This window comes from Gavia stellata, chromosome 16, assembly GCF_030936135.1.
Source record: "Gavia stellata isolate bGavSte3 chromosome 16, bGavSte3.hap2, whole genome shotgun sequence".
In the NCBI taxonomy this organism is placed as follows: domain Eukaryota; kingdom Metazoa; phylum Chordata; class Aves; order Gaviiformes; family Gaviidae; genus Gavia; species Gavia stellata.
In genome coordinates, this window is record NC_082609.1 from 1,089,203 (window position 1) to 1,115,422 (window position 26,220).

Below are 26,220 nucleotides of genomic sequence, written 5' to 3' on the forward strand. Positions count from 1 at the left end.
TATATATATACATATATATATACACAGAGATATATATACACACATATATATATATGCACATATATATATACACATGCTTAAGGTAAACTGTCATGGCATAGCTTGTTTCTTTTAGTTGTGTACATCCCTCCAAACAAACGCACTACAAGGAGAACGCAGAAGGCATGCAGTCCACAGACACCCCCCGGACACTGCCTGCTCACGTGGCGTGTTCCCACCGGCATCAGCAGCATCCGCACATGAGCATCTCTTGTTGTCGGTATGGTTGTGCCCTTAAGGTATTCAGCTTGTGTAAGACTCAGAGTTTACAAATAAAAGCGTTTGTCATTGTGCTTCCACGACTGGAAAAATCTTGTTACCCTATGACTATAAATGTTAAGGTGAAATAGGCAAATTAGGCAGTACTATAGAGATGGATTCCTTTTTTTTTTTTTGACCTAACAAATAATTATTATTGGGAATTATTTTTGTATCACTTAGAATCTTGCTCTAACGGTAATAAGGTTGTGTGCTTTCCCCACCCTGAGCCTATAGGTGGTACTTCCGCAGCAGTTCGGATTGCCAGGGATGTTTCCTTTCTGGAAACCTGTCTGGGATTTTGATTTTGAGGAAATCCTGGATACATTTTTCTAGCTCCTCCTCAATGGAGAGCTTCTCTTTCACTGCTTTTTTCTTGCTGGAGTTGGACTCCCGGGAGCTGGAGGTGAGAGTCCGGAGCAGGTCGCTCTTCCTCCGGATCTCGGACTGTTGCAGCAGCTGCACTGGCCCCTTCTTGGCCGGCCGGTCCAGAGTCTGTATGTTGGGCTGGCGGGTGACGGGGCCGCAGATGACGGTCTCCTGGGGGGAGCTGGCCTCCGACTGGCTGTCACAACTTGACGTCGACAGCTCATTGCATGATGTGCCGCTCTCTCCCTCCTTGTCGCCTTTGCCGTTCTTGCAGCAGCAATCGCAGTGGGACGAGGACCATCGGGAGGGCTCACCTGCAAGAGGAACAGAGAGCACCCCGGGGTTACTAACAGCTCCGAACACCCTGTCTGCACCCAGAAACAGGCTGCTCACCCACCGCTGGGCTCGCTGCTGCCTGCCGAGACCCTGGGAGCGGGGAGGGACGCAGCCACCCAGCGTGGCAGGAAATCCCTCGGGGAGCTTTCCTGGATGTCACCATGAACTGTCAGCAAAACCTCCACCCAGTCTCGAGTGGGGCTGATTTCCATTAATTTTGGAGCTCCTTCATCCACTCTGCTTGAACATATTCCTCAGGTCCCCTGTGGGTCCCCTGAGACATCCAATACATGTCTGAAAGTTTTCTGAGATCCTCTGTGAGAAACAGTCATGCAAGGTTCCAGTCAGGTGTTTAACCAGAGTGAGCAACCATCGCTTCAGGAGCCCTAAGTGCTTTTCAGGCTTGTAATGATTTGCTGCTACCTCCACCCACCAACCCAAGGCCAAACCCTGAGCAGATTACATGGGGCTTTTTCTCCTTTAAGAGAAAATCCCGATGAAGTCCACAGAAATTTTGCCTGAGGAAAGAGAGAGAAAAAACAGAGAAAGAACAGAATGAGGGCTTCAGATTTTGTCATTTCCAATCCATTCCTCCAAGTTTTACCTGTATGTGGGGTTCCTTTGAAGCCAATAAACTCACAGGTGTGAGCAGAGGTTACAGGGCCAAGGCCAAGGTTACTAGTTCAAAACAGACAAACAAATGATGAATTTTTGGCTGCCAGAGGAAGGCAGCGCCCAGGAGGCAGGACACGGCAAAGCCTTCTGCCCCTTCCCATCCCAGCTACCGTCTCCGCAAAACACGACAGGTCCAACAACTTGTGTTGGCACTGATCTTCCCTGGGTTTGCACTTAATAAAGTCAAGTCTGGACAGGAGGGAACAAAACTTGTTCACATAGGAAGGGTACGTCCTCACTGGTGTGCGAAGAACTGTACCTGAGGTGGCTGCAGGGACTGACAGGTCTCACCTGGGAATGCCAGGCTGCTTAAATCCCATCGAACCCTCCTAGCCTAAGTCACCTTTCTGCCTTTAAAAGGACAGTATCAAATATGCTGTTACATCCAACTTATCTAATTTTTTCCCAGTTTGCCATGTTCAGGTTAAAACCAAAGAGCTGTGGGTTCTGCAATGATCTTTGCAGAATTACACACAACTGCAGAGTCCTACCCCTCATTAGCAACTGCATGTAATGAACCAGCGCAGGCAAAAGCCCTGCCATGGGCTCTGCCCCAGAACAGACCAGTGCGAGCAGTGTGGCACAGGCTGGCAGCTCTCCTGTACGGCTGGGGTGAAATGTTGGCCCTGCTGCCGGGGAAGGCACCACCACCACCGCCGCTGCCACCACTCCACAGAGGCATCACGGCTGCTCCATGGCATTTCCCTGCAGCCCCGTGGCAAGCTGGGTCACAGCAAACACCCTGCGGGGAGAAACATGCCGGTGCCAGGCTCGGAGCCACCCCACCAGTGGGTTTGTCAGCAGACAGGTTATACCAGACTCGCTCCCTCCGTCTCCTCCCAGCACAATGCCAGCCGGTGTGGTCCCATCGGAGGGAGCAGCACTGCCTGGGATCATTGCTGGCACTGCAGCGTGAGGTGCTACAGCAAAGCAACCATGAGATGGGAATGGCAGAGCAATGTGTGCAAAAAGCAAAATACACAGATCCTGTGTACAGGCAGATTGCACTGTTCTTTTTCCAGATCTTACAGGTAAGATCCTGGCAGTCACAAAGAAATTCAGTGTTACGGGTTTCGGTCTAGTCCCCAGCATGGGGCGAGAAAGTAGGGGGGCTGCGGGAGGCATGCCAGCACGGGCAGCCTGGGGAGCCAGCATCTCTGCGTGACACCACCACGGGATGCGCAACACGTGGCCCTGGAAATCACACGTTTTCCCAATGGCACGAAACAAAACAAAATAAAACAAGAGGCTCCTCATGTCTAAACAAAACGTTCAGACAATACTGCTCCCACTGCTCAGGAAAATATTCATTATTATTCCAGTCCGTAATCATCACAGTCTTTATACTTTCATTGGATTAAATATGACTACTCATTCTTTTTTAAAGTAAGAAATCAAACAGTGTTCAGGTGACCATTGGCTGCTTATATCAATAAACATCTCTCCCACAACAAAAAGGATATCTAGAACCCACTATAAAATTCAGAGCTGGGTATCAGAAGGTGCCTGGCTTCCCCAGCCTCCAGGGACTAGCATTCGGGAAATTGTTTTTTCCATTATTGACAGCTATAGCACCCTTAATTTCTCCAGACATCTTTTCTTCTCCAAGGCTCAGTAGCACAGCCAGCTTTGGCTGTAAGACCGTCAGCCAGAGCCGCCAGCCTCCGTCCCGGCGGGCATCACAGCCCCAGTGTCCCCCTGCCCACCCAGACCCTGTGGACCACTCCTCTCACTTCAGAAGTAGCTCCCCATGCAGGAGGGCTTGGTCATGCACAAAACAGAGGCTTTTGGGAAACACGGTCCTTCATTTACATAACCCATCAGCGACAGGAACCCCTGAAAAGCACTTAATTTATTTCCTGATTCATACAGCGCATGGCTTGATTTTTTCTTTTTCAGCTGGAGACCTGCCCAAACGCAGTAATCCGTGACACAGGGGAAGAGCTGGCATTGATAACAACTGTTCCCTGACCAAACCACTGCAATAATCATGGATTTAAATGTCATTTGGAAGCATCCATCTTCCCACTAAAATGTAATTATCATTTCCAACTCATGCAGATTGGTAACATTATCCAGATCAAGAAAAGCGTAATTCAACTTAGCAACTTGGGACCAGCAATACAGCCCCTGGTCTCACCCACGAGAAGCAGCCGGGGGACCCGTGGCCAGTGCCGCACCCCGGCGCTTGTGGCTTTTCTTACAGCGGTGTGAGGGGCAGGGGAAGGGAATTGGGGAGGGGAACAGTGGGCTCAGAGCTGCAGCCCTGGCCCAGTGGTTTTTGCAGCAGCAACAGGCAATGCATGGTGCTGGGATCGTGGCTGTGCCGGCAGCTCCTGCATGGCTGTGGGGAGGGAGGCAGAGGGGGGCAAGGCTGATGGGGACCCTCTTCCTCCCATCAGGGTCCAAGGTGACTGTTTGCTGCCACCACTCCAGGAACAGGTCCCCATCCAAACAATGGGGCATAGAAAGAAAAAGAAAAAAAAAACGTTGCTGCCAATTTCAAACCCCCAAGCCTTGGGGGCAGACCCCAGAGGAAGGGGGTTCGCAAGCTCATGGCAGCAAAATGTTAAAAAGCTGCACCACTCATAGTCACAGCCCTGCTCTCCCATTTCTCCATCTTTTTCGCAACCATGAACACAACGCATATAATTTACAGAAACAGGTGGAAAAACAAAAGTCAGGAAGTCCCTCCTCACCTCGTCCTTCCTTTTCCTTGTCAATGATGAAGGACTCTTTCAGTCTGTGAGCTGTGTGGCTAAATTTAATTTATAGACTTGCTTCAAGACCTGTTCTGTATCTTGTCTGAAAAAAGTCAATAATGGCTAAATTGAAATTTTTTATCATTTCCTCAGCTTTGACAAAGGCATTACATATTGAGCCTTTGTACAACTCTGATCACACATGCTTCTGAAAAAGACATCCATGAGCTGTGTTGATTTGCAGCTCCTTATTGCAGTTGACATTTCAGCTCAGTGAGGGTTTTGCTGCGTTGCAGCTACTGAGTGCTCCCTGCGAGGGACTGCTCCGGAGCCTCCTCCCTCCCTAAACACAGAATCATTTATTCCAGCAAAGGCAAAAATTAATCAGGTGGAAAGCGATCGGTCAGGGTGTTTCTGGCTGGCCCTGTGGAGACACAGAGATGCTGGGAGGGGAGTGCATCCCTGCCACGGCTCTCCTGGCCAGCAGAAGGGCAGCTCCTGCTCTCCTTTTCAGTGTTTGCTCTGCACTTGCCTGTAATTACTTTTTCTCTTCTCACCTGCAAAGTCCGTTATCTTCTCCCTGCTGCTTGTGTGCATTTAAGGATGACAGTGAATTGTAATGGAGGAAATACATTCGACGAGCACCACTGCTGCCACCAGCTCTTTCACAATGTGTTTTCCCTCCTCTGGACACCAGGCTCCCTCCCCGTCACGGCCCTGGAGGACAGCGGGGCCGAGCTCCGGGCAGGCAGTGCCGGGGATGCTCGCCTGCTCCCACACCAGGACGATGTGCTCCCGCTGCCTTTGCTGCTTCCCCACCCCACGCTGAAACAAATGAAGTCTGAAAAACATTGAAAAATGAGTCGAGGGAAAAGGTCACTGCTCAGGTCAGTTCCCATCAGGACGCCGTGCAACCTCCTCCTACATCCTACCGCTGGCAGTTTTCAGTGCCTCCCTAACAGATTCTAAGCAAATTCATAGGGACATTCAGCTAAAGCCCATCAATATCCCATTGTAGCAGGACAGCCCATGAAACACAAATCAAAGGGCTGCACTCGCCCAACCAGGGAGCAAAACTCCAGCACATACCTGAAGCGCCCAGACACCGAACATCAGACCACTGATATTGGTGCAGGACACTGAATGGCGCAAGACACTGCTACGATCACCTAATGAAGCTTTGCAAACCTGAGCTAATATTCGGCACACGCTTAGGACGCAGACACCTCCTCACAGCCGTAACTTCATAGCTGTGGAGAAGAAGAAGGGGGCCAGCCCCCTGTGTCCCCGCTGGAGGGGCTGGACCCTGCTCGGGGATAGCTGCATGGGCAGGGAGACCCTCCAGCTGCCATCAGGCGCATCTAGAGGATATACTTCATTACCACAAAACAAGCCTTTTATAAGTTAATTAAGACCTAATAGATGCTAATTTCACTTAATGAATATTCAACAATGATGGGCATACTGCGGGTAAGCCAGGAGGCAGAAATTCATTTATTCCTGAGGCAGAATAGCAAAAACCAGGCGAGATCCTGGTGCTGGAAACAGCCGTGGGGTTTGGAGAGGTTCCGTGGGCAGAGACCTCCCGCCAGCACCAGCGTTCAGCGAGCTGGGCTGGGCTGGCTCGCTGGGAGCAGGGCTCGGCAGGCGCGCTGGTGTCCAGCAGCGGCTGCTCTGGGTATGCAGAGCATGTCTGCAGTGGATGCAGGCAGAGATCTCCAAACACCCCGGGGAAAGGCGAGCGCCCGGCTGAGCAGCTGCCGCAGCAGAAGGGAGAGCTAAAAGGAGCGAGCTCCTTTTTGCAACCTGAACAACTGCTCCAGTCCGCAGACAAAGAAGGGGCAAAGGTGAACAGCTTTCTTTTTGATAAATAAATTTTGGACACCTTTAAATGGTGGATAAGTCTGTATGCACAGTTAAACACGCTCTTAAAAACCATCTGGCCAGCCTGGCTTCCAGCCTTCCTGACACCCCTGCCCTTGCCGGCCTCATCCCAGCATCACGCAGCCAGAACTGGGTGTGTGGGCAGTGGGCATCGAGTACTTCTACTTTCAGCTACAAAATGGGGAGAGCTTAAGTTTTATGCTGAAAAGACCTTGATATAGTCATTACAAGAACAACGTATCAGGCTCGCCAGAGCAGTCCATTAAGAAAATCTAAAGACAGAGGGAAAGCTGTGGAGAAAACTGAATTGCCCTTTAGCATTTAATGAAGTAGGGGGAGAAAAATAATTTTCATTAGGCTATCTTCAGATACCGGAGGAAGAAGAAAGAGAAAGGTTCCAGTATTAAGCAGTAATACACAAAAAATACATCTGTGCCAACCAAGATCAAAGTAATTACCATGCTAGGAAGTTGGCTCTGTTAGTTAAAACAGTACCGTAAAATTATCTGATTTCAAGTCAAGCAAGCTGAGCTCCACTTTGTTGCAGGTGCACAACGAAAAGTGTGGGCATAGCCATCTAATTTACTGCTCTGCAAGCTCTCTTTGCCTAATTTTGACTCAGTCAGACACGGGCTGTGAAAGCCTCTGCTCCCCCCGTGCTTTGACAAACAGCTCCAGACATCAGCTCAGTGAAACAGCTTCCGTCACCTCCTCAGGAGCCAGAGGATGCCAGGGTGTCCCAGAGGCAGACTTGCCAAAACACTTTTAATAGCCTGAATCTAAAGCCAGCTATCAGTCACATGAATTCACCACGCTCTTTTTGCCCATAGAGTTTCAGAGACTATGAGGTAAGGAAATACAACGAAATTCTAACAAGGAAAGGAAGTTGGAGATTCTAGACACATCATACAAGACCTAATTTTACCATTTCAAGTAACTAAATTACTCTCTGTATTACATCAATTAGTTGACATCAAAGCGAGGGAAACGATCGGTCAGTCTGACAAGAGAGACGTGGAGCAGACTCAGGAATTACAGATAATTGTATACACGGTTGCAATGCAGCCTGTTAGAAATAAAATCCTCAACACTACCATTAGGGAGGAAAAAGCCCTTTGGGAATTGGGGAGATGGGCAGCAGGTTCCAGAGCTTCACACCTTCCATGCGCACACATTACACATTATTTTGTTGGATACAATGAGTTTTCAACAGCAAGAACTGTGCGGGGTCAAGGTGACTGCTGGCAAAAGCAGCGTTCAAACTGCAAACCCTCCTGGTGAACTCAGCCTGTGTGGGATCAGGATCGGCCATGGATTTAGGATTGGGGCTTCATCAACTTCTCTAGACTGGGAGCATGGTCTTTGACAGCTGTATGTGTTGTGGAGCAAACACATGTAAACGGAGATTGATGAAGCACTGCTGAGAAAATGCAGATTGCTGCTAACAAAAAGCAATGGCTCCAAACTGAACTGAAATCAATTAAAAAAATAAGAACTAACACAGATGTTAAAAAGAAGAGCTAAGGCAAGTCATTCATCCCCGTGCCAGGACAGCACTTCAAGTTTTTTCCCCAGCGTTTTCCAGATCACTGTTAAAGGACATTTCACCCACCTATTCACTTCTTGGAATGTGATTTTGGGAGACAAGTTAGTGGCTTTCAGCCTAGAGTCCCCACACCAGCGCCCTCGCAAGGCTGCCGCCAGCTACGCCAGGGCTTGCAGCACGTGGGCCAGGCCACCTCAGCAGGACATCCCTCCACCGCGGATGGAAAGCGTGCTCACAAGCTAAGGAGAGGATGCACAGCCCTCAGAGACAAACCCACGCTCCCTCTTGCTCCATGCCAGGACTGCTCCAACTTGCTAAATGGCACTGTTGCCTCGGCTGCGTGCTGCCACGTAGCATATACATGGGCACAGTGTCTGATGCAGGAGTAGCTCTGAATCAGAGAACAGGTAGCTCTCTTACTAAATCCCATATCAAAAGCAAAAACATGCCTACCTAGAAGGCCAGGAGAGACGTGCATCCTACAAGCCAGGCTACTTCCTTTCACTGCATATCAGAAGTCTTTTTATAAGAGGAAAACTGCTGCCAGGGTCAATTTATTCTGTTGGGCACCATTTTGCTGTGTAATAAACAGTTTTGCTGGTGTTCCAGGGATAATCTAAGTGCCGCAGGTGGGAGACTTCATTGAGTTTGGGTCTAGGTCAGCAGAGAACCTTTATTCACGGTGGGAAGCCATCAGCTTTCGGTGTGCAGGGGACGCACATCTCATGGGCTCGTGAGGATTTGCGCAGTTCCCAAGGGTGCAAACCTGCCCAGTTGCATTGCTGCGCAGCGGACGGGTCTCCTCATCCCAGTTTTGGGTGCTGTCAGGATGACAGACAGAGCTGATGATAGGAGAAAAATAAATATTTCTCTGTGTTTTGCAGTGAGAGGAAAGCACCTGCAACAGCATCAGCCCATGCAGGACCCACAGCCGAGCAAGGATGGGTGCTGAGCCCCAAGACTGGCCACCATCCCAGCGGCAAACTGAACATCGCACTAATTTAACCACAGGCGTCATTAATTAATGTCTAAATGCTTTGAGATTCTTGGATAAAAGGGGCTAATTAATTCTGGCCTGGCTTTCCTGCTTTTCTCCCTGATCTCAGCACATTTCCCTCCCAGTGCCCTAATTATAATTATTATTATCTGAAGCTTCTGAAGAAGCAGCAAAGCCTCTGATGTATAATTGACACACAAACCATCAGCCATCCAGTTTTGCTCTTCTCCGCTCCCTCTTTCACAACAAACACTCTGGAAGCAGGGAACGGGAAATCCCTGTGAAGAGGGACAGCTGGTGTGCAGAAAACCAGGGAGGGGAGAGAAGTTATGATATAAGATAAAATTAGCACAGGACCTTCAAACCACTGCTGCAGCAGGCTGGGACACCTGCCCCTCCTCGACTTCTAGGAACTTTGAGAACTAGGTTTTTGCATTAGTTCACCCAGAAAAAGGCTGACAGAAAATTTAATACTATTCAAATTTAAATGCTATCCATAAGTAACTTCCAAGCAATGGCTGTTTTACCATGTAGCTGCATCCTGTCCTGGGGCTATCGCCAGGGTGCTGGGCATTTCAGCCTCTACTTGTCCCCGGTGATCACCCCCAGATTTAATCCCTCTAACAAATTATCCAGCTGCTGCACTGGAAAGAAATCGTCACCCCTTGCTCTCCAAGCCCACCTGGCAACGCAGAGGGAACATAATCAAACGTGTGAAACCTCTGACAGATCCCAGGAGAGAGGGATGAACACTGCTTAAGCAATTTTTCACTGATAAATGCTGTTGCCTTGAAACTGATATATTCTAAAAGACCACAGTGATTCTGATGACATTTGCACTGGGAAAGTGCTCAGCTAGATCACTTCAACACCTCCTTTCACTTTGACATCCATATTATAATATTAATTTTAATATCAAACTGCATATAGTTCATTTTCTGTTCATTTTCAGACTTCTAAAAATGCAGTGTTGTGATATTTCAGAATGAATGTTACAAATTACTATTCTACACAAAATTTCAAAAATTTGACTTTTTTTTTCCCTACTGAATTTGGAATGAAAGTACATGTTGGTGTGTGAGAACACGCAATGGGATGGAGACTGCTTTCTCATGTAACTCTGAACTTACAGGCAGAAGAGCTCATTGTTCTCAGAATTATATTCCTTTTTTTCAGCTTCTACCCTTTTCACAGCACTTTTTCCTGAGGTTTGGGGGGGGGGGGGGCAGGATTGGGGGGGTAATGGTGGTGGGGTTTTTTGGGGGGAGTGGGTTTTTTGGTGGGTTATTTTTTTCAGAAGAAGAGGGATGGTTGAGCCTGTCTCACAAAATAATGAATGGCAGGTTTGTTGCTGCAGATATAGAGACAGCAGTGAATTACTAACCAAAAGGCATGAGTGAGCTTTCTTGCTCAGAAAAAGGCACCTCACCAGCAGCATGATGGTCTGGGGCCAGCACCACCCAAGCAACAGCCCCAGGGCCGGGCACAGCAGGGTGCTGCCCCGCCAGAGAGAGGCTATGCCTGGGTAATTTGCCCACTCAGACTGTGCGGCCCCGTCAGCCGCCTCCGCAGCGAGGCTGCTCCCGAGGACCCGCATCGCACCAGCCCCAGGAGCGTCTTTCAGGAGACACAGCTGGGAATGGACAAAGTCTTCAAGCAGGGCACAGAGGTTATGCACCATGTCTGAGGCAGGTAGAGGCAGTCTCAGTATCCAGACATTTAGTACCTTTACACGTGTGGGCGTACCAACCTTTCAGTCCGCGATCATCCTCATTGAGCCATTTTCCTATCCTGCTGGTCTCAATCCACTCTTGTCCATTTATGTTGTCCTTTCACCTTTTATTCTTCTTACTGCTTCTTCTGCTTTAGGATTTTGTTGTTGTTTTTTTTTATTCTATTTCACATTCCTTTTCTTCTCCCTTGTCCCCATGACCTCGACCTCTCAACTGTTCTCAGTCTTTGCAGTCCTTTCTACACTTCTGCCTCTTCTGCTGGGGCTAATTGCAGCAGCTGAACCCCATTTACACAGTAATTACCAGCACTGCCCAGGTAGCCAGGACCATCAGCAGGTGGGAGCAGGGTAGCCCCCACCCTGGGGCCACCCCCCAGCCAGCTCCCCATCACCTCCATCCCATGGGGGTCCCATCACCTGAGTGCTTGAGGGGCTGGTGCCCTCACCTCCATGCTCACCTTTGTTTCCAACCTTGTGAAGCAAGTATTCTCCTTTCAACACCAAAAAAATGAAGTGTTGAAGCTTTAAAAATATCACACATTATTCATATGGTAAATAAAAAATTGATTGCCTCTAGGTCTGAAGATAAGGTAATGCCGGTAAAGTGACAATTTGATTTAGATCACTCATTCATGCGTGCACAACACCTCAAACAGTTTTTGCATCCATGCATGAATTAAAGGTGTTGTGATTGATGAGAGACCAAGGTCTAATTGGTGTTTTAATAAATACATTCTGACTTGGTAATCGAGCTAGATTTATCAGCAGAAAATGCCCCTGTCTAAATAAAATTACCAAGGTAAAGCTTAGCAACAATGACAAATGCCATGCAAGTAATTGGCTCTGGGATCAGTGTTGGCAGCAGGACGGACATGTGGTAGATTTATTTGCATTTAGGATCAAGTATCTTCAGTAAAATTTCAGCAAGCAAACAAAACTGGGAAAGGACTTGGCAGCAATGAAATTGGTTTGAACTCTCCCGTATATTCAAAGACAGTAGCGAAGGGGGAGGAAGGGAATCGGCGGAGGCAATGCCTGCTGCCAGGCACAGTTACTGAGCTAATACAACTTTTTACTCTTCTGGGAGCAGCTGCGGACACCTGGGTGCTGCCGTGGCCAGGACTTGAGCTGCCCTCCACAGATACCTGGTTCCTTCCTAGTCCATTTTATACTTCAAATTTGCTATTTTAAAGTTTTTTCCATTTAAAATTTCTGAACTTGCCAACCCAGTGTAAAAACCAAAGTGTTCACCCATGGTCTGTCTGCCTGGGGAGGTCTATGATTCGCACAAGAGAATTTCAGCCAGTCCCTAGCCAGCACATACACTTTTATCAGGAGTCTCCCAGCACTTTGTCATTTTACCAGTACTCCTGTGATCTTCCGTAAAACACTCAGTTCTGGAAATGAACTTCTGTAAGAGTATCAAATTTGTTTGAAAACAAAAACAAGTTCCCCAAATGGTGGAGAAAACATGAGACCTGGTGTTAAAATACCAGAAGGCATATTAAATGAGCCAAATTATTATATATATGGATCTTTCTCAAAGTAACATGTGATGAAGTCAAAATTCTGGGTGAAAAGAGAAGTACAAAGTGTGAGCAGCAGTATGGTAGGAAACAGAAAGTGCTTAGAGAAATTGGTCAACCGTGGTCATTGATGTTGTCAGACCGTTTCTGAAAGTTGTCAGGTACCCCAAGTCGTACAGACTCCTCCTTGCATTTCATAACAAAAGCCTTTTTATCAGAGGAAAACAGCTTCTGTAGTCAATTTATTCTTTTGGGCATCACTTTGCTGTGCAATAAACATCTTTTACTTTACTTGGAGTCCCCTGTGCTGGCCTGCCTGGAGACACAGCCTGTGCCTGGGCTACTCAGCCCTTGTCTAAACCAGCACATACATCCTGGGAGGCCCCTTCAGCTTCAGATGTCTCCCACCCATGCAAGCAGACGATGACGGCAGCCACCCCTGCCGCAGGAGCAGCCTCGTGTCACCGGTGCATCAGCATTCTTCCCGGGGGATGTGGTGGTCACGCTGCTCTGCACCCTCCAATCAGCAAAACACGTGGTGAAGCCTCATCCCAGAGAGAGACTCCACGCAACCTTCTCGGCAGGCTCTGACGAAGCCTCTGCAGCTTTTAAACGGAGGTCGGAGGGTGGCAGGAGACCCTGCGGTTCAGTACGTGTGATCCTTGTGTGAGTTATTTTCGAGTTCAAGAAAACTCTGTTCTGTCTCTTACTATGAACATGTGTGGTGATACCTCAGTCTCCATCATTAATCCAGGTCATCTGTCAACTTTTAAGTGTTTCTGATTGTGGTCTCTTCAAATCAATCCTTGTTTTAAACCTCTTTATCAGGCCAACCATAGCTGTCTGCTTAACCAAATCCTTCTCTGGTAGCACTGTAGAAATCATTCAGGCTTGCACAACCCAGATTTGTCTGCCTTTCTACCTTTTAGTTCTCACCCACTAAGTAAAATCTTTGGCCAGACTGAGGCAAGAGCACAGCTGAGCAATACCCTTTCAATTCTCACCTGTATTTTTCATTGGCAGTTTAGCAAGCATTTAACCTGAAGAAGAAAAGTAAAATGAATAGCAGTTTGTAGGAGGAGCTGAAGATGTCTGACTGTTCAGCATTTCCAACATGAGAAGAAGTAATTCAAGGAGTAATTCAGTGCTGCCGGCTTCCTTGCTTTGTACTCCCCTTTCCAAATACTGTGATTAGAAACAATATTTGCCCATCAGGACTGTGGCATTTAAATGTATCTTCCTCTGGGAAAATTACATTGATATGAAAAACTGACGCAGAAGTTTTCTTCTGCCAACAGCGTTTGCTCTTTCTGTCCTTCTGTCAAACACCTGTTTAAGTTTGGTGCACAGAGAATTAATAGCTGCCACTACCAGCATCTTCCTTCTTCAAGTCCCGCCTTGCCTCCTCAAATTCAAGACTCTTCTGTATCTTTTTTGATTTATTATTGCTGTATTAATACCTTATCTTAATACAATCTTTCCTTTTACCTTCTGTTACTTTAAATTTACACTCAAGAACTTGAAAGTGAAGTTTGATTGAATTAAGCCAGCCTGGGTTAAAGAGCAAGGGCTCTCCTTGTCTTCTCTGAACAATCCCCTGGAGTTAACCGTGGCATGAGCTGAGACCTGCACGGCCTTTCCGTTAGCAAAAGAAGTGAAACTCTCTGGTAGGACATTAAATCGACCAGCCAGAAACCAGGGAAGTAATGCAGGCAGATCATGGATTGAACCCCCACAGTTGTTTTCCACTGATGTATTCCTGATGTTTATTAAGAAAGAAATTCCAATCATCCATTAATTAAAACACAGGTAAAACCAGATTAGTCTGAATAATCAGAAAACACGTCCCCTCCCAGTGCCCTAATTTTAGGATTGCCCGCATGAGCAGTACTGCAGACTCCTCAGCAGCTAAAGCAAAGAAATTCAGAACTAGATGAGAGTCAACAAAGCATTAACGCCTAAATGCAATGCCGGGGCAGTTTCCCAGCGTGGCTACGCCACCCTCGGCACCAAGCCGGGGCGGGAGCCCGCCCCAATGCTTTGTATCCGTGACTGCACACAGCTCTAAACTAGTATGAAAGACCTTGAGATACGTACATATATATGTATATTTGCATACATATATGTAAAAAACAGTTTACATTCAAACTTGAGCCCTGTTTTGGACAGCTGTTTTAATTAGCAAAGTCAAAGTGTGTATTGCTCCTGCTTCTTCAAGTTACATATTATAAATTGCTGACAGATGGTTATGGTAATATGGGAGCCACAATTGTTGTATTTTTGAAAATGGGAACTCATGAACTCAAAAATGCTCTGGAGATATGAAGCTATCATGTCAGCCTATGTTGTTCCAATTAATTGCAATCAATTGCTAATTGAGAGCTATTTTAAGACTTGTCATTACTCTGAACATAATGTAGAATAATTTGTGTGTTCCCCTTTACCCCCACCACAAATGACATTGATGCAAAGAAATCTCAGGAAACAGAGTAAAAAAGAGTAACAGGAGTCTGATTCCTGATTTCCTTCTGCCTCTCTGGCAGGTACAATAAAATTAGGAGCTGTAGATTTAAAAACCTTAAGAGACAAGGACTGAGACAAGGAATCTCAGTCACTTGTTGGGGCTCCACCTCTAAAACTTTCCAAAATGGCAGCTCTGATATTACTGAGTAAATACATTTGCTCACTCCCTGGATTTCCAGACAGCACAAATGTCTCATTTGTTGAAATTAATGTCTTCAAAGAACCTTGCACCTCAAACCCAAGCAATAATAGAAACAGTGTCAAAGGTAGAAGAGGAAGTGGAGTCCATTTTTTAGATTATGGTATGGGAATGGGTCATCCAAAGATGTGTCACAGACTCTGGAGAGGAATTGGAAAATTTGGTTTTAGAGGCAGAAAAGAGGCAAGCTTAAAATATACCTAAATTAAGAGGTTTGCAGTGGCACCACTTGCACAGGACCCGGCAGCCTCCAGAGCTGCTGACATGGGGGCAGCTCCGGCCTCGGTGCAAGGCGGGGAGGAGGACGGGCGCTTCGCCGCAGGGGTGCAGGCAGAAGGGGGGACATGCCCGTCACCCCAGGGCGGCACAGGCTTCCTCCCCCTGTCCATGCCCGGCACAAGAAAGGCACATTTCTGGGCAACTGCTGTAGGCAACAAATGTGTTATGAACCAATTAGCGATTTCCAAATATGAAGATGAAACAAAGTAAGTGCGCGATGCTCCAGAGCCAAAACCAAGAGGCATGAAGGAGTGTGCTCCCAGTAGCCTTGTCCAAAGCCACCGCTTGAAATCTACACTCACGCTTCATATGCTTTTTTGCAAACAAGTGCATATACTCACAGGGAAAGGAAGCACCATTTGGAATTGGTTTACAGGGCAACACAGCGGTTTGGTTTGTGTCTTTAGCTTGACTGGCTTTACAAGAAAGGCCCCCAAATCCTGACAGAGTTATTTTGGCATAAAAATCAAATGCCCTAAATAACTGTACAGTTCAGCAACAGGCTGGATGCTTACTGCAAAAGCTGGTGGAGCAGGCAAATCCAACAGGGATATAACTCTCAGAGGCATTTACAAGTAAGGCCAGCGTGCTCAAAGACAGCACGTCTGTCATTCAACATCTACATTGAGACACGCACCAGCTTGACAAGCTATTTCATGATGTCAAGTAGAAAAATCCCCAGGCTAGGAGATAACTAATTCTTAAATGAGGAGTTTCTGCTAACAGTGCTGGTTTCAACCGACCAGTAAGATTTTTTTTTAATCAATCTACAGTTATTCTGTCTTTTCATTGCATTTTATTATACTTATAGTTGGCGCACACTCAGCTCTCCTTTTAAAAGACCCAAGTTAAACCTTTTTCACCTGATTATTAATCACATACTCTCTTTCCTTTCATTTTTCACCTGGTGCCCATATATAAAAATATCCTATATATAAATATATATGTCCTTGGACCCTGTCAGTGGCTTCTGTGGAAAATTATGCTTGCCATCATCACATGGATAAATTCACGCCCTTTCACCTCTTATTTGTTCTGGTCTTGCAGTCTCTGTGTTGCTCCAGTTTCTCCTCTCTCATCTTTTACTCTTAGTATCAAGTGATTTGCTATTCTTGGAGCATCTTCCCATTGCCTCTTTGTCTCTACTCCAGTGCTGTTCCCAAAAGTCACTCTTCCCATGAACTGTTTACGGGGGCTCCTCAGTCAGGTCTCCACTGGACTCTGCAGTCCAGTTTTCCTTTTCCTTGGGGGTACTGACTTCTTGTCTCTTTTCTTTACTAGTCCTTTTCTTTCACTTTACACAAAGGCAGCATGGGGGTTTATGATGCTATAAATTAAAAATTAAGCTGTAATAATAGGCAGTGAGCTGTTATAACTCACAACTGAAATGACTCAGTTGAAAAAGGCGGCAGGGGGGAGATTCTTTGAATTTAAAGCCAAGGTTACTAAAGGTTAGTTAATAGAGCCACGCTGCTCATCCTTGAAGAGCCAGACTGGCTGAACAGCCTCCCAGGGAGGAGGGGAGCAGCCGCTGGCTCCTGCCGTCTCCTGGGAGAGCTGCAGACGGCTGCAGTGAGCCCAGCTCCCATCCCCAAGGAGGGGGCTCCAGGGCTCCCCCCTTTCCTAGTACACCCACCCAGAGTGCCAGCAAAGCTCAATGCCCGTCTTGGATGCCGTGCAAAGGGCAGGAGATGGAAGAAACCACCTCTTTAATGCTTGTTCCTGCAGGTCTGCCAGCGGTACCCATGTGCCTGGGGGGGGGGGGGGGGGGGTCGCTGCCGTTCAGACAGGCTGAAGCCACCTGTTAAGCAGCGCTGAGCATCACCTGCACAGGCAAGGGAGACGGCTGCAGGAGCAGCATAGAGTTATCAACCTACAATGAGTTTATTGGTGGCATTTCTTTTCTGCCTAGTTTAGCCCCGTTTGCCAGCGTTGCCCCCTGAGCCTGGGTGGCACTGGCAGAGCTGAGAGGAACAGCAGCTTTCTGGGTGGTGAACAGCAATGTGATGTATGTGGTTATTATGGAGTGAGATGAACCGTGGCTTGTGCACCTGGACCAGGCGGCAGTGAGAGGGTACGGGACCAGCTAAGCAGCCAGACATGGTTCTCCTACTGAGAGATCCAACTGAAAAAGTTGCTTATTGAAAACAATTACTTGAGAAATCACTTTCTTTTTCTTTGCTTAAAGCCATTACTAATCTCCTAATCGCCATGATGTGGTTTCCTTCTCATCCTAGAAGTGTTTTAAACAATCTAACATCCTTCACTTATCATTTAGTGTTGCACAAAATGGCCAGGCGTACCCCACGCGGGGACACCAGCTGCGCAGCCAGCAGCTGCCCGGTGGCTGCAGCACCTCCCAACCAAACAGGCTGCACATTGAGGGGTTTTCCCCAGTTGACGCAAGACACCATTCCTCGACCCTAAGGATGCATCCCTGAATGAAGTCGCAAATTACTTCCCCAGTTACCAGGAATTAACGTTGCAACAGAAGCGCAGTTGAGTGCAGTACCTGGCCAGAGGTGTTTGCAGTGCATTCCCTGCTTATTTATTGCTTAGGATCACAGTGGTATTTCACCTGACAACAGGCACTAATAAATAACTCGTGTTCTTTGCTGTAGCAGTGCGTTTTCAATAGCATCAAACCAAGCCTCATTTTTCATAAATGGCTTCTTAAGAACAACATTGTGTGGTGCTGGCACCCCAGGTGACAGATCGCAGTGGGTGCCAGTCTGGGAGCTGTGCCACGGGGAGTGGTGTGGGTGGTGGTGGCTCATCGCCCGCCCCGAGCTTGTCCTGCTGCTCAGCCTCACGCTGCCCAGCGCTGCCAGATCCTGCTCCCCACCAGCACGGTTCAGCTGCGTCGAGGTAAACACTGTGGCTACAAAGAAAATCAGAAAGTGAGGGGCTGCTAGATAAGGGAGCAGCCCTGCAGGGCTGCTGTTTATTAATTATTTGGAGCGTGACAAAGGCAGCTGCTGTCAGAACAAAGGAGGGACATGTGAACCCGCAGCCAGGGGCACGGACGGTACCGGAGCTCTGCATCGGGGCTGCCGCATTTCTGGGAATATCAGATATCCCTTTCCATAGGGGCAGATGCCTGTTTTTTATGAGGTATTTAAAACACACTTTCTGGAAGTTTTCATTTTTTCCTGTCTGAACCTCATAAAATAGCCTTCTGCTCTATAGAGATAAATGTGGTATATGTGAGAGAAACATTCCCAGCCACAGTGGGCTTTGCCTTAAATCCCGTATCTTGCTGTTTAATGTTGCTGTGGCTTAGCTTGGTTTATTTTCTATCCTCTAAAAGTGGTGAATTGAACTTTAAGAAATGAACGGTTTGGTTTATCATTTTTAGCATCTAGACCAAAGCACTTTTGCATCAAATAAATGCATGCAGCGGGAGACCCTCCAGATACTGCTTTAAAAAATCCAGCAGTTTCTTCCAAACATTTTTAGCACCAGTTTCAAGACCAGTTAAGTTACCCATGCCTGGGTAATCCTAAATGCTCTGAGATCACAAGCTTTTCTCTTCCATGAAGTAGAGGGCCTCAAGGCGGTGAGGAGGGTGCTGAGCCGCGGCAGCAGCCTGGCAGGGACAGCAAACACCGCAGCTGGGCTCGTCTCCCATCGCAAGGCAGGTCTATGTAGGTCACTCTGAAGCTCTCTAGCACACAGTGTTAGCATGAATGAAATAAATACCCATCTATTTCTGTTTTTGCAATGCATAAAAAATAAATGTAGAAACCAACCAAAGCTTAACCTGCCCCATCACGTCTGACTTCAAGGAAGGGACTGTGCAGAAGGGGACGTGGCCTTCCCACTAGTAATTCCAGAAAATGAATCAGTAACATTTCTGAACCTGCTCAGTGGGAGTAAATCCAAGTGAAATCTGGAGTGAGTGACATTTATAGATGGAAAACAAAACACAGCACCCGTGACTAGGTGACAGAGGGGATGCGCTGGAACACACCAAACCAGAGAAATGTCTTACTGGAAAGTGAGGGGGAGAGGGGCACGAAGAGAGGCAGGTGGGGATGTGGTATCCTTTGCTGTCCACAGCTGCACGAGCCACCAGACAAATCCTGTAGCAGTGATATCCCTTGGTACTAAACACTGGCAGCTGCATACATATCCTATGGAGAGGTTTTTCTACCAGGTTCTGAAAGCTTTTTCCCTAATGAGTCTAGAGGATAATTTGATTTTTTCGAGGTGGGCACACTGGGTTGGATAGGTTTGGGGAAACTAAACTGGTTTTGGTTAACTAATACACAGCTCCGCCCTGCAGTTATAGAAGAACATACTTTTTTTTTTTCTGCCAAATCTAACAGACTATTAGATATTTTCTTCCATATTTTTCTAAATGAGGATGCAAAAAGTCTTTAGAGATGTTAATGGTTCCTATTAAACTTCTCCATAAGAATGCAGAAAAACTCAACAATTATGAGTCCAGTACCTCTGTGGATGAAAAACATATTCACACGAAATCTCAGAGCATTACAAACGTATTCAAAATAATAATAATGGAAGGATTTTTCTACATGCTGTAATGTGGAAATGCGTCAAACATGGAAAAATTGGACTAACTGTCCTTTGACCTAGAAGAAATGCTGAAAATTTAAGTAAGCTCTCAGCTATGTAAAGACCTGATCCTAATCCCTCTGGAAATAATGTGAGCATTTCTACTGACTGAAAAAGACTTCAAAAGAGCACACCAGCTGCATCTGTAGCATTGAGGTGTACTTTTGTACTCTTTACCTTGTAGACACTTTATTTCTTTAGAAATCACTACATCTCACAGCTATCCAAAAGCTAATAAGGCAGATTGTGAAGGCAGGCTGAGTCTAAAGAAATCTTCAGAGGAAAAAGAAATATAAATACAAAGTTAATTTCAGTATTGGTATGTCAGGCTTCCCAAGCTAGTTTAGTAATTACTCCTCAACATAGCACCTAGTAGGTTGGCAATGGATAAGGAGCGGGTCATGAGTAGCAGCAACCTGGCTATCACCACTTGGGTAACTGGTCTGTTTGCACAACGTGACCTACAGATGTTGCAGAGGAAACCTTCATCTGCAGGAAACAAGACACAGACAGGAACGTACGACAGCCAGGTTCACCACCATCGCGTTAAAGTGATGGGAGGGAGGTTGCAGAGCAGCCCTGGAAAAGCAGCCAGTGTTGCCTCCATCTGCTTGAAGTAGTGGAGCCAAGGAGTAACTGAACAAACAATTTGTGTTTTCCTGATTTCTTTTGCTTGTTTCAGGTTTGCTCAGAAGTGCATTTCTGGAGTGACTGAATGCAGAGCTTCCAGCAGGCATTGGAAATCAGCACTTACAGACACCTTCCACACAGTCCATGAAACACAGCCCTCAATACGGTGGAAGCCAAGGCAGACCCAGTCCAGCCCAGTTGGTCTTGGGTCTGAGTAGGGACCCAGACTGGTGTCACCCACTCGCACACCGACAGGATGTCACTCAGAGGGAGAAACGGGATCTGCAGCAGAACTCAGAGAAACCTTCCCACAGCAGGAGAAACGGCCGTAACTTCTGCAGGCCCTCAAACTCATGCTTCTTCTGACTCATAATGAGCCATCAGGTATCTCTTTCACCATGGTCTTCCACACTGGTTTCCCTTAGTAATTTTTTCCCCAGAGAAGAAAAAGGAATTTACTAAATTAGAGCCAAGGTCCTACAAAATTCTCAAAAAAATTTTTCCCCAGCTGCCTGTGGGTCCTGTTTTCTTTTGCTCTCAGTCATCACCATGACTCTTTCTGTACCGCTCTGTATGCCTGCACCACCCTCCCCACCTGCCAAATGAACGTGTCTTTGTGCACCTCCCCGTACATGTATTTCCTCCTGTGATGTCTATGCAGCTAGTGATATGTATGGGTTGTTTTTCTAATTAAATCCATGGACCTTATATTTTGAAAAGCAAATACTTAGGAGATGGAAAACTGAAGCAAGTGAGGATCTGGGATACCGGAATTCGGGCTGAATTGTAGATGGGTTTCTTTGACTCTCTAGAATGTCCTAGCATTGGATCACATATGCTTTCCAGCAAAATAAAAGTACCTGATAGAAATACATTTCTTTAAACACAAAATCTTTGTTTTGTTGAAAAACTTTGCATTATTTTTTATTGCATTTCAAAGAAAACAATGATTATAAAATCAAATTTGGAGGAAAAAAAATATTTGTCCAGGGTTAATTCTGAAATTAATATAGAAGTTGTCATTCATGGCAAAATTAAGAAACAGTTGTTTGCATTGTGATTTGCAGTGATTTTTCTCCCAGCTATTTCCGCAAATGGAAACAGATAGAAGGAAAACTGTGCTTTCTACGAAGTGGAAATTTATTTCACCCTGGTTTTGTAGACAACGCTGGTAATAAAAACAGTCATTAAAGAGGAGAACATTAATCACTCCTCCCATCGTGCCTCCCATCGTCTGTGCTGTGCTCCGCCGCTCTTTGGGAACGTCTGCTTTCTGTTGCGTGCAGCCCCGAGCACCAAGCCAGGAGCCTCCAGTCATGAGCTGCAGATGCAGCGGGGCAGCTTCTTGCTGTGCGGATGCCCTCGGGAGCTGGAGCTGGGCTGGGCTCCGCAGGCTTTGCAGACCTGGCGGGGAGCAGGCACAGGCTGGGGGGATGCGTGCCGAGGCCCAGAGGCAATGGCCACACAAACGCCTTGCTCCTTCCAGCAGTTCACAGAGCGGCACTTGGAGGACCCATACAGCTCTCGCAGTCATTAGCTGCTCCTCTTTGCTTTAGATATCACTCCTGCTCACAGAACAATGCGTTCCTGTTGCAGCCTGTTGTCTATCTCAATCTATGTGCTGGGCAACCAAACCCGAGGAGTGTGGGCATAACATCCACTGCGGACATGCGCTTTTCAAAAACCGTACTAAGGAAGGTGCCCCGCTGGTGGCAGGGATTCACATCGTGTCTGACCCGGCCAGGGCCGAGAGGGGCTGGAGGGAAGGTACCGCCGGGAGCCATCACCGAGAAATGGAGCACATTTTGCCTCATTTTGCCTGTTACTGGGGAATTTCCATGTACCCATTCCTCAGGCTTTCCCAGGTGTGAAGGTGCTTTCCCGCAGCTTCCAGCTCCAAGTCCTCATCTGCTGTCCTAGGAGCGGATCCTGCGCCACAGGGTGTTGGGTTGGTGACGGATCAGTGCCCCCAGCAGGACCCTGGTGCTGGTGGGGACAGATCCTGGCTGAGGGATTGCTATGCCCATGTGTATAAAGGCTTTCTGAAACACCAAAACACATGTAACTGCTTAGCTGAAGTGATAAATGGGCAACACAATTATTTCAGCAAATACCAGATACTGCCTTATGGCTGCCACAATAGATTTCAGTTGGAGTTCCAGCAAACACCTTGCAATGTTTTCTAAATATTTTATATTGGAGGAAAACATACTTTCCCACGTGTGCCGGAAAGATTCAGAATAAAACAGCTACGTTATGGGTGTTTTTACTTTTTTTTTCCCCCCACACATTTACTTCTGGCACTGTGAAAATCATTTCACCTCTTGTTAGAGCCTGGAAATGGCATTCATTAATTCACGTAGGGCACTTCTATTTTTTTTGCTATAGGTGCAATAGCATTAGTTTGACAAGTAGGCTGGGAAAAAATGCCACTGGGAGTTTCCTGTGTGGCTTGCGACAGCAAAACAAATATCGCTTACAAAACCCCACCTTGACCAAAGCTGTTCCTTCAGTTGTCGTCCTTTGGTTCAGATGACAAGTAGTTTAGCAGACATGACGATGGAGAAACCAACTGCATACTCTTCTGCTCGGTCCCTTTCAAAGCGATTTGCGCTTCCACGCTGCCCGTTGGGGTTTGCACAGGGCAACGGAGACCCTGGCCCCCCCGGGGCTGAGGAAACCTCCCTGCTCATGGCTCCACCACTGCCGAAGGGGAAAGACTGAACGTTTGGAAGTAGGAAAAACTCAGGAGTTGTAATACCTAAACGCACATTTATTCTTTGAAGGAGAGAGATGGATTCCTTTGCTTTGTCCAGCGCAGTTGTTTGATACTGGGAAGAAAGGTGACTCCCCGGCCAGCTCTCCCCACCTGGAGGTGTGCTTGTTCTCTAGGTGGAGCTGAGCAGGAGCGAAGCGGTGATATAAACAAGGAAAGGAGAGGTGTAAACCCTGTCCTTGCCCCAGGAGCTGCCGCAGGGTGAGGAAGGGCTGTTGGCCATAGCTCGCCGCCCCGGGCCCCAAGACAGGGGAGCCGTGCCCGCAGCTGCCTGGCCCTGCAGCCAGCCGGGGACCTGCTCGCCAGAAATACAAAATCCCGAACCCCTCCTGACCCCGCACCGGCCTGTGACCAAGCTGGGACTTCACCAAATGTTGCTTTTTTGCCACATTTACACCTCCCATTGATTCTGTTTTAGTGCAGGAGTTTGTATTTTAAATCGTTACGGTGGTGCGTCGCCTCAGCTGCACACGCAGGCCCTGAGGACGTGGCCCCTCGGGACCGCAGACACCGCTGCAGCACGAGCCAGTAATAACCCAGGGGCCTCAGCACTGCTAGTTTTGTTCTGATGCGTTTTACACTTTCTAGACGGAAAACGAGCGTAACGGGGAGGGAAGGCGCTGGCAAACGCCTGGGGTCCACGCAGGCAGCCGGGGCCCTCGCCCCCGACGTTCGGCACCCTCCTGCTCCAGCCCAACAGACCCCACAAGGCACGGCCTGCAAAGGCATTCTCCCACATAAAATTAAAATGAAACGTCATTGCAAAAGGTGGTTTCGTGGGCAGTAACTAATAACGTCCAAGGAATAAAATGACCTCAAAAAGGCCTTTCTCGCTACCCACAGCGAGGCCATTGTGTAGGAAAGCAGGCCACGCTGGAAGGCAGATGCACCGTCCCGGCTTCATGACGAGACTCCCAGCCTCCGCCTGACTGGGAAGCCTTCATACTAAAGCCACACAGGCGATTATATAGTGAAAGTCTCCCGAGAAAACAGCGCAGTTTTAGCGAAGCAGTGTTCAGCTGCTCTAATCATACTAATTACTTGAGACGTTGCCTTTCCCCCTTCCCTCCTGCACCCTCTTGGGCCCTTTTGCCTTCAAATCAGCTACAGAAACAAAGTAATTTGGTCAAGTAAGAATCTTATTAACACACGATGCAGCTCAGCAGCACATGAAAACACAGAACACCACAAAGGTCCATCCACCCTGATGTCCTGACAGACAGGCTGACCTGAACATGGCAGAGGGGCTTTCTCTGGCAGGGAGGGACTCGGTGCAGGGGGGGGAAGAGGGCCTCATCCTGCACATGAAGGGCTGCAGGACCCAGCTCAGCCTCAGCCACACTTGCCAGGGTGGCCAACAACTTGCTCCACCTCCCTGCAGCCCGCTGTTGGGATGACTGATCATGTCCCAGCAGCGGCAGGGATGCTTGGTGCTAGCACAGATCCTGAAATCAGCACCCCTCTGCTTCCCCAAGTCTGTTCTCTCCTTTTTCCTCCATACTTCAGGAGCCCATGGTTTAAAAAAACCTCTCTCAGCTCTCTTCTTACTTCCCAGACATAGGGAAGTGGTTTAGAGCTAGTTTTTGGGAGCAATTTTCTTTTGCATCAGTCACTGATGCTAACATAGGGATTGGCTGCTCCGGTCTTTCCTATTGCTTTATTTCAGCTTCATCTGGTGAAAACCAAATGCTGCAACCACATTCTATCATTCAGGAAAGATAAATTATGTTCTAAATGCATGCATGACCTGCTGTTCAAGAGGCTTGTTTTAGTGTTTTATGGTCTTTATTTATTGATCAGCCAGGAGATTCAAATCTGGTGCTGTGAGCTATCATCTGAGCTGGGCTGGGAGTTAATGGGAGCACTGGCTCCGTAGCGGGAAGGGGAGCTTGCCGGTGGGCTCCCTCCGCAGCAGCGGATGTGCTGGGGCTGAGTCCCCCGTGCATTGCACCAGCCTCATTTCAGCATCACTGCTCAGTCAAAAATAGGATTAAGCAAGCAGTGAGTCCAGTTTTTAAGTGGTGCAGACAAACAGAAATATGATCGTTAAATGGAAGAAAAAGGCCCAAACTGTAACTTAAAGAGTCTAAATGTTTCAGCCTGAACTCAGTACATTACTGTGTAAGAAAAGCTACTGCTTAGACTGTTCTCATCTTCCCTGTGAGCTGCTCAGGCCCAAGTCACCACTGTGGCAGCCCTGCTCCATCCTGACCTGTCTCTGGTGGCTTTGCACCCTCGTAAAGCTGCTGTCAGGCAGGCATGAATCTGGCCAAAGGCATCTCCTGCTTCCTGGGGGAAGCTGACGTTCCTGACAGCTTTGCTCTGCAGCTATTAGAAGAAACTGTAAATCCGGTGAATAATTTCTAAAGGGAGCTGTTAGATGGGTATTAATGCGGAATAATGCACACACATCATGGTGTGCCGCACGCACAGCTCACCACAGCTGACAGCCTTGGGCAAGGCTTGTGCTGGGCAGGAGATGCAGGCTGCGGTCCCAGTGCAGCAGGAGAGGCCCGTGGTGGTCCCAGGACTGGGATAACAAGAGCAGCGGCAGACCTGCGTGGGGAGCCGGCACTTTGACCCTTCGGGGTCCGGGTGCAGTGGGTATGGCTGGCTCCCTTCTTCGCAGAAAGGAGGGAGAAGCTCAACAGCTTTCAGCTGGGAGAAAGCACACCATTTACACCCAGAAAGTCACAGGCTCCCTGGGTGTGGGACGCTTGTGGCTGGGTGCACGGGTTAGCAGGATTTATGCATTCTCTGGGGTTTAATATTGCATTTCACATGCTCAAAGTTCAACCCATTGCCTTCAAAAAATAAAACAAACTCATATTCAATGTGGGAGATTAATGCCTAACACAAAATATTTAATTAATACAGTGAAATTTCATTTCATGGGTACTTGCATTTGTGCCATGATAAGCATTAGTTGAAGATCAGTGTATCACCAAATACTGCCAAAGACAAAGGAATCATTCGTCTATATTGCAGTCAAGCATAACAAACAACCAAGTAGTATTTTGGCATAGCTCTGCAATGTTTGCTGTATTAGTCCTTTACATGAATAATTTACAGCTAAAGGTCTGTCTCGTTGCCATCACCAAATCAAAAGCCATTTGCACTAGTTATGATACCACAGTGACATCTTGGCTGAAACAGTTTTCACTTTGC

At 47.5% G+C, this 26,220-nt stretch overlaps 1 protein-coding gene across 1 annotated transcript in view; it reads right to left on the reverse strand.

The window, feature by feature from the left end:
- Positions 1-528: 528 nt before the first annotated feature.
- KCTD16 (potassium channel tetramerization domain containing 16) overlaps positions 529-26,220 on the reverse strand; it is a 77,863-nt gene continuing 52,171 nt past the window's right edge. The window contains exon 2 of the mRNA XM_059825471.1: positions 529-980. Within this exon, the coding sequence (XP_059681454.1) occupies positions 529-980 (452 nt within the window). The remainder of the gene's footprint in view (positions 981-26,220) is intronic.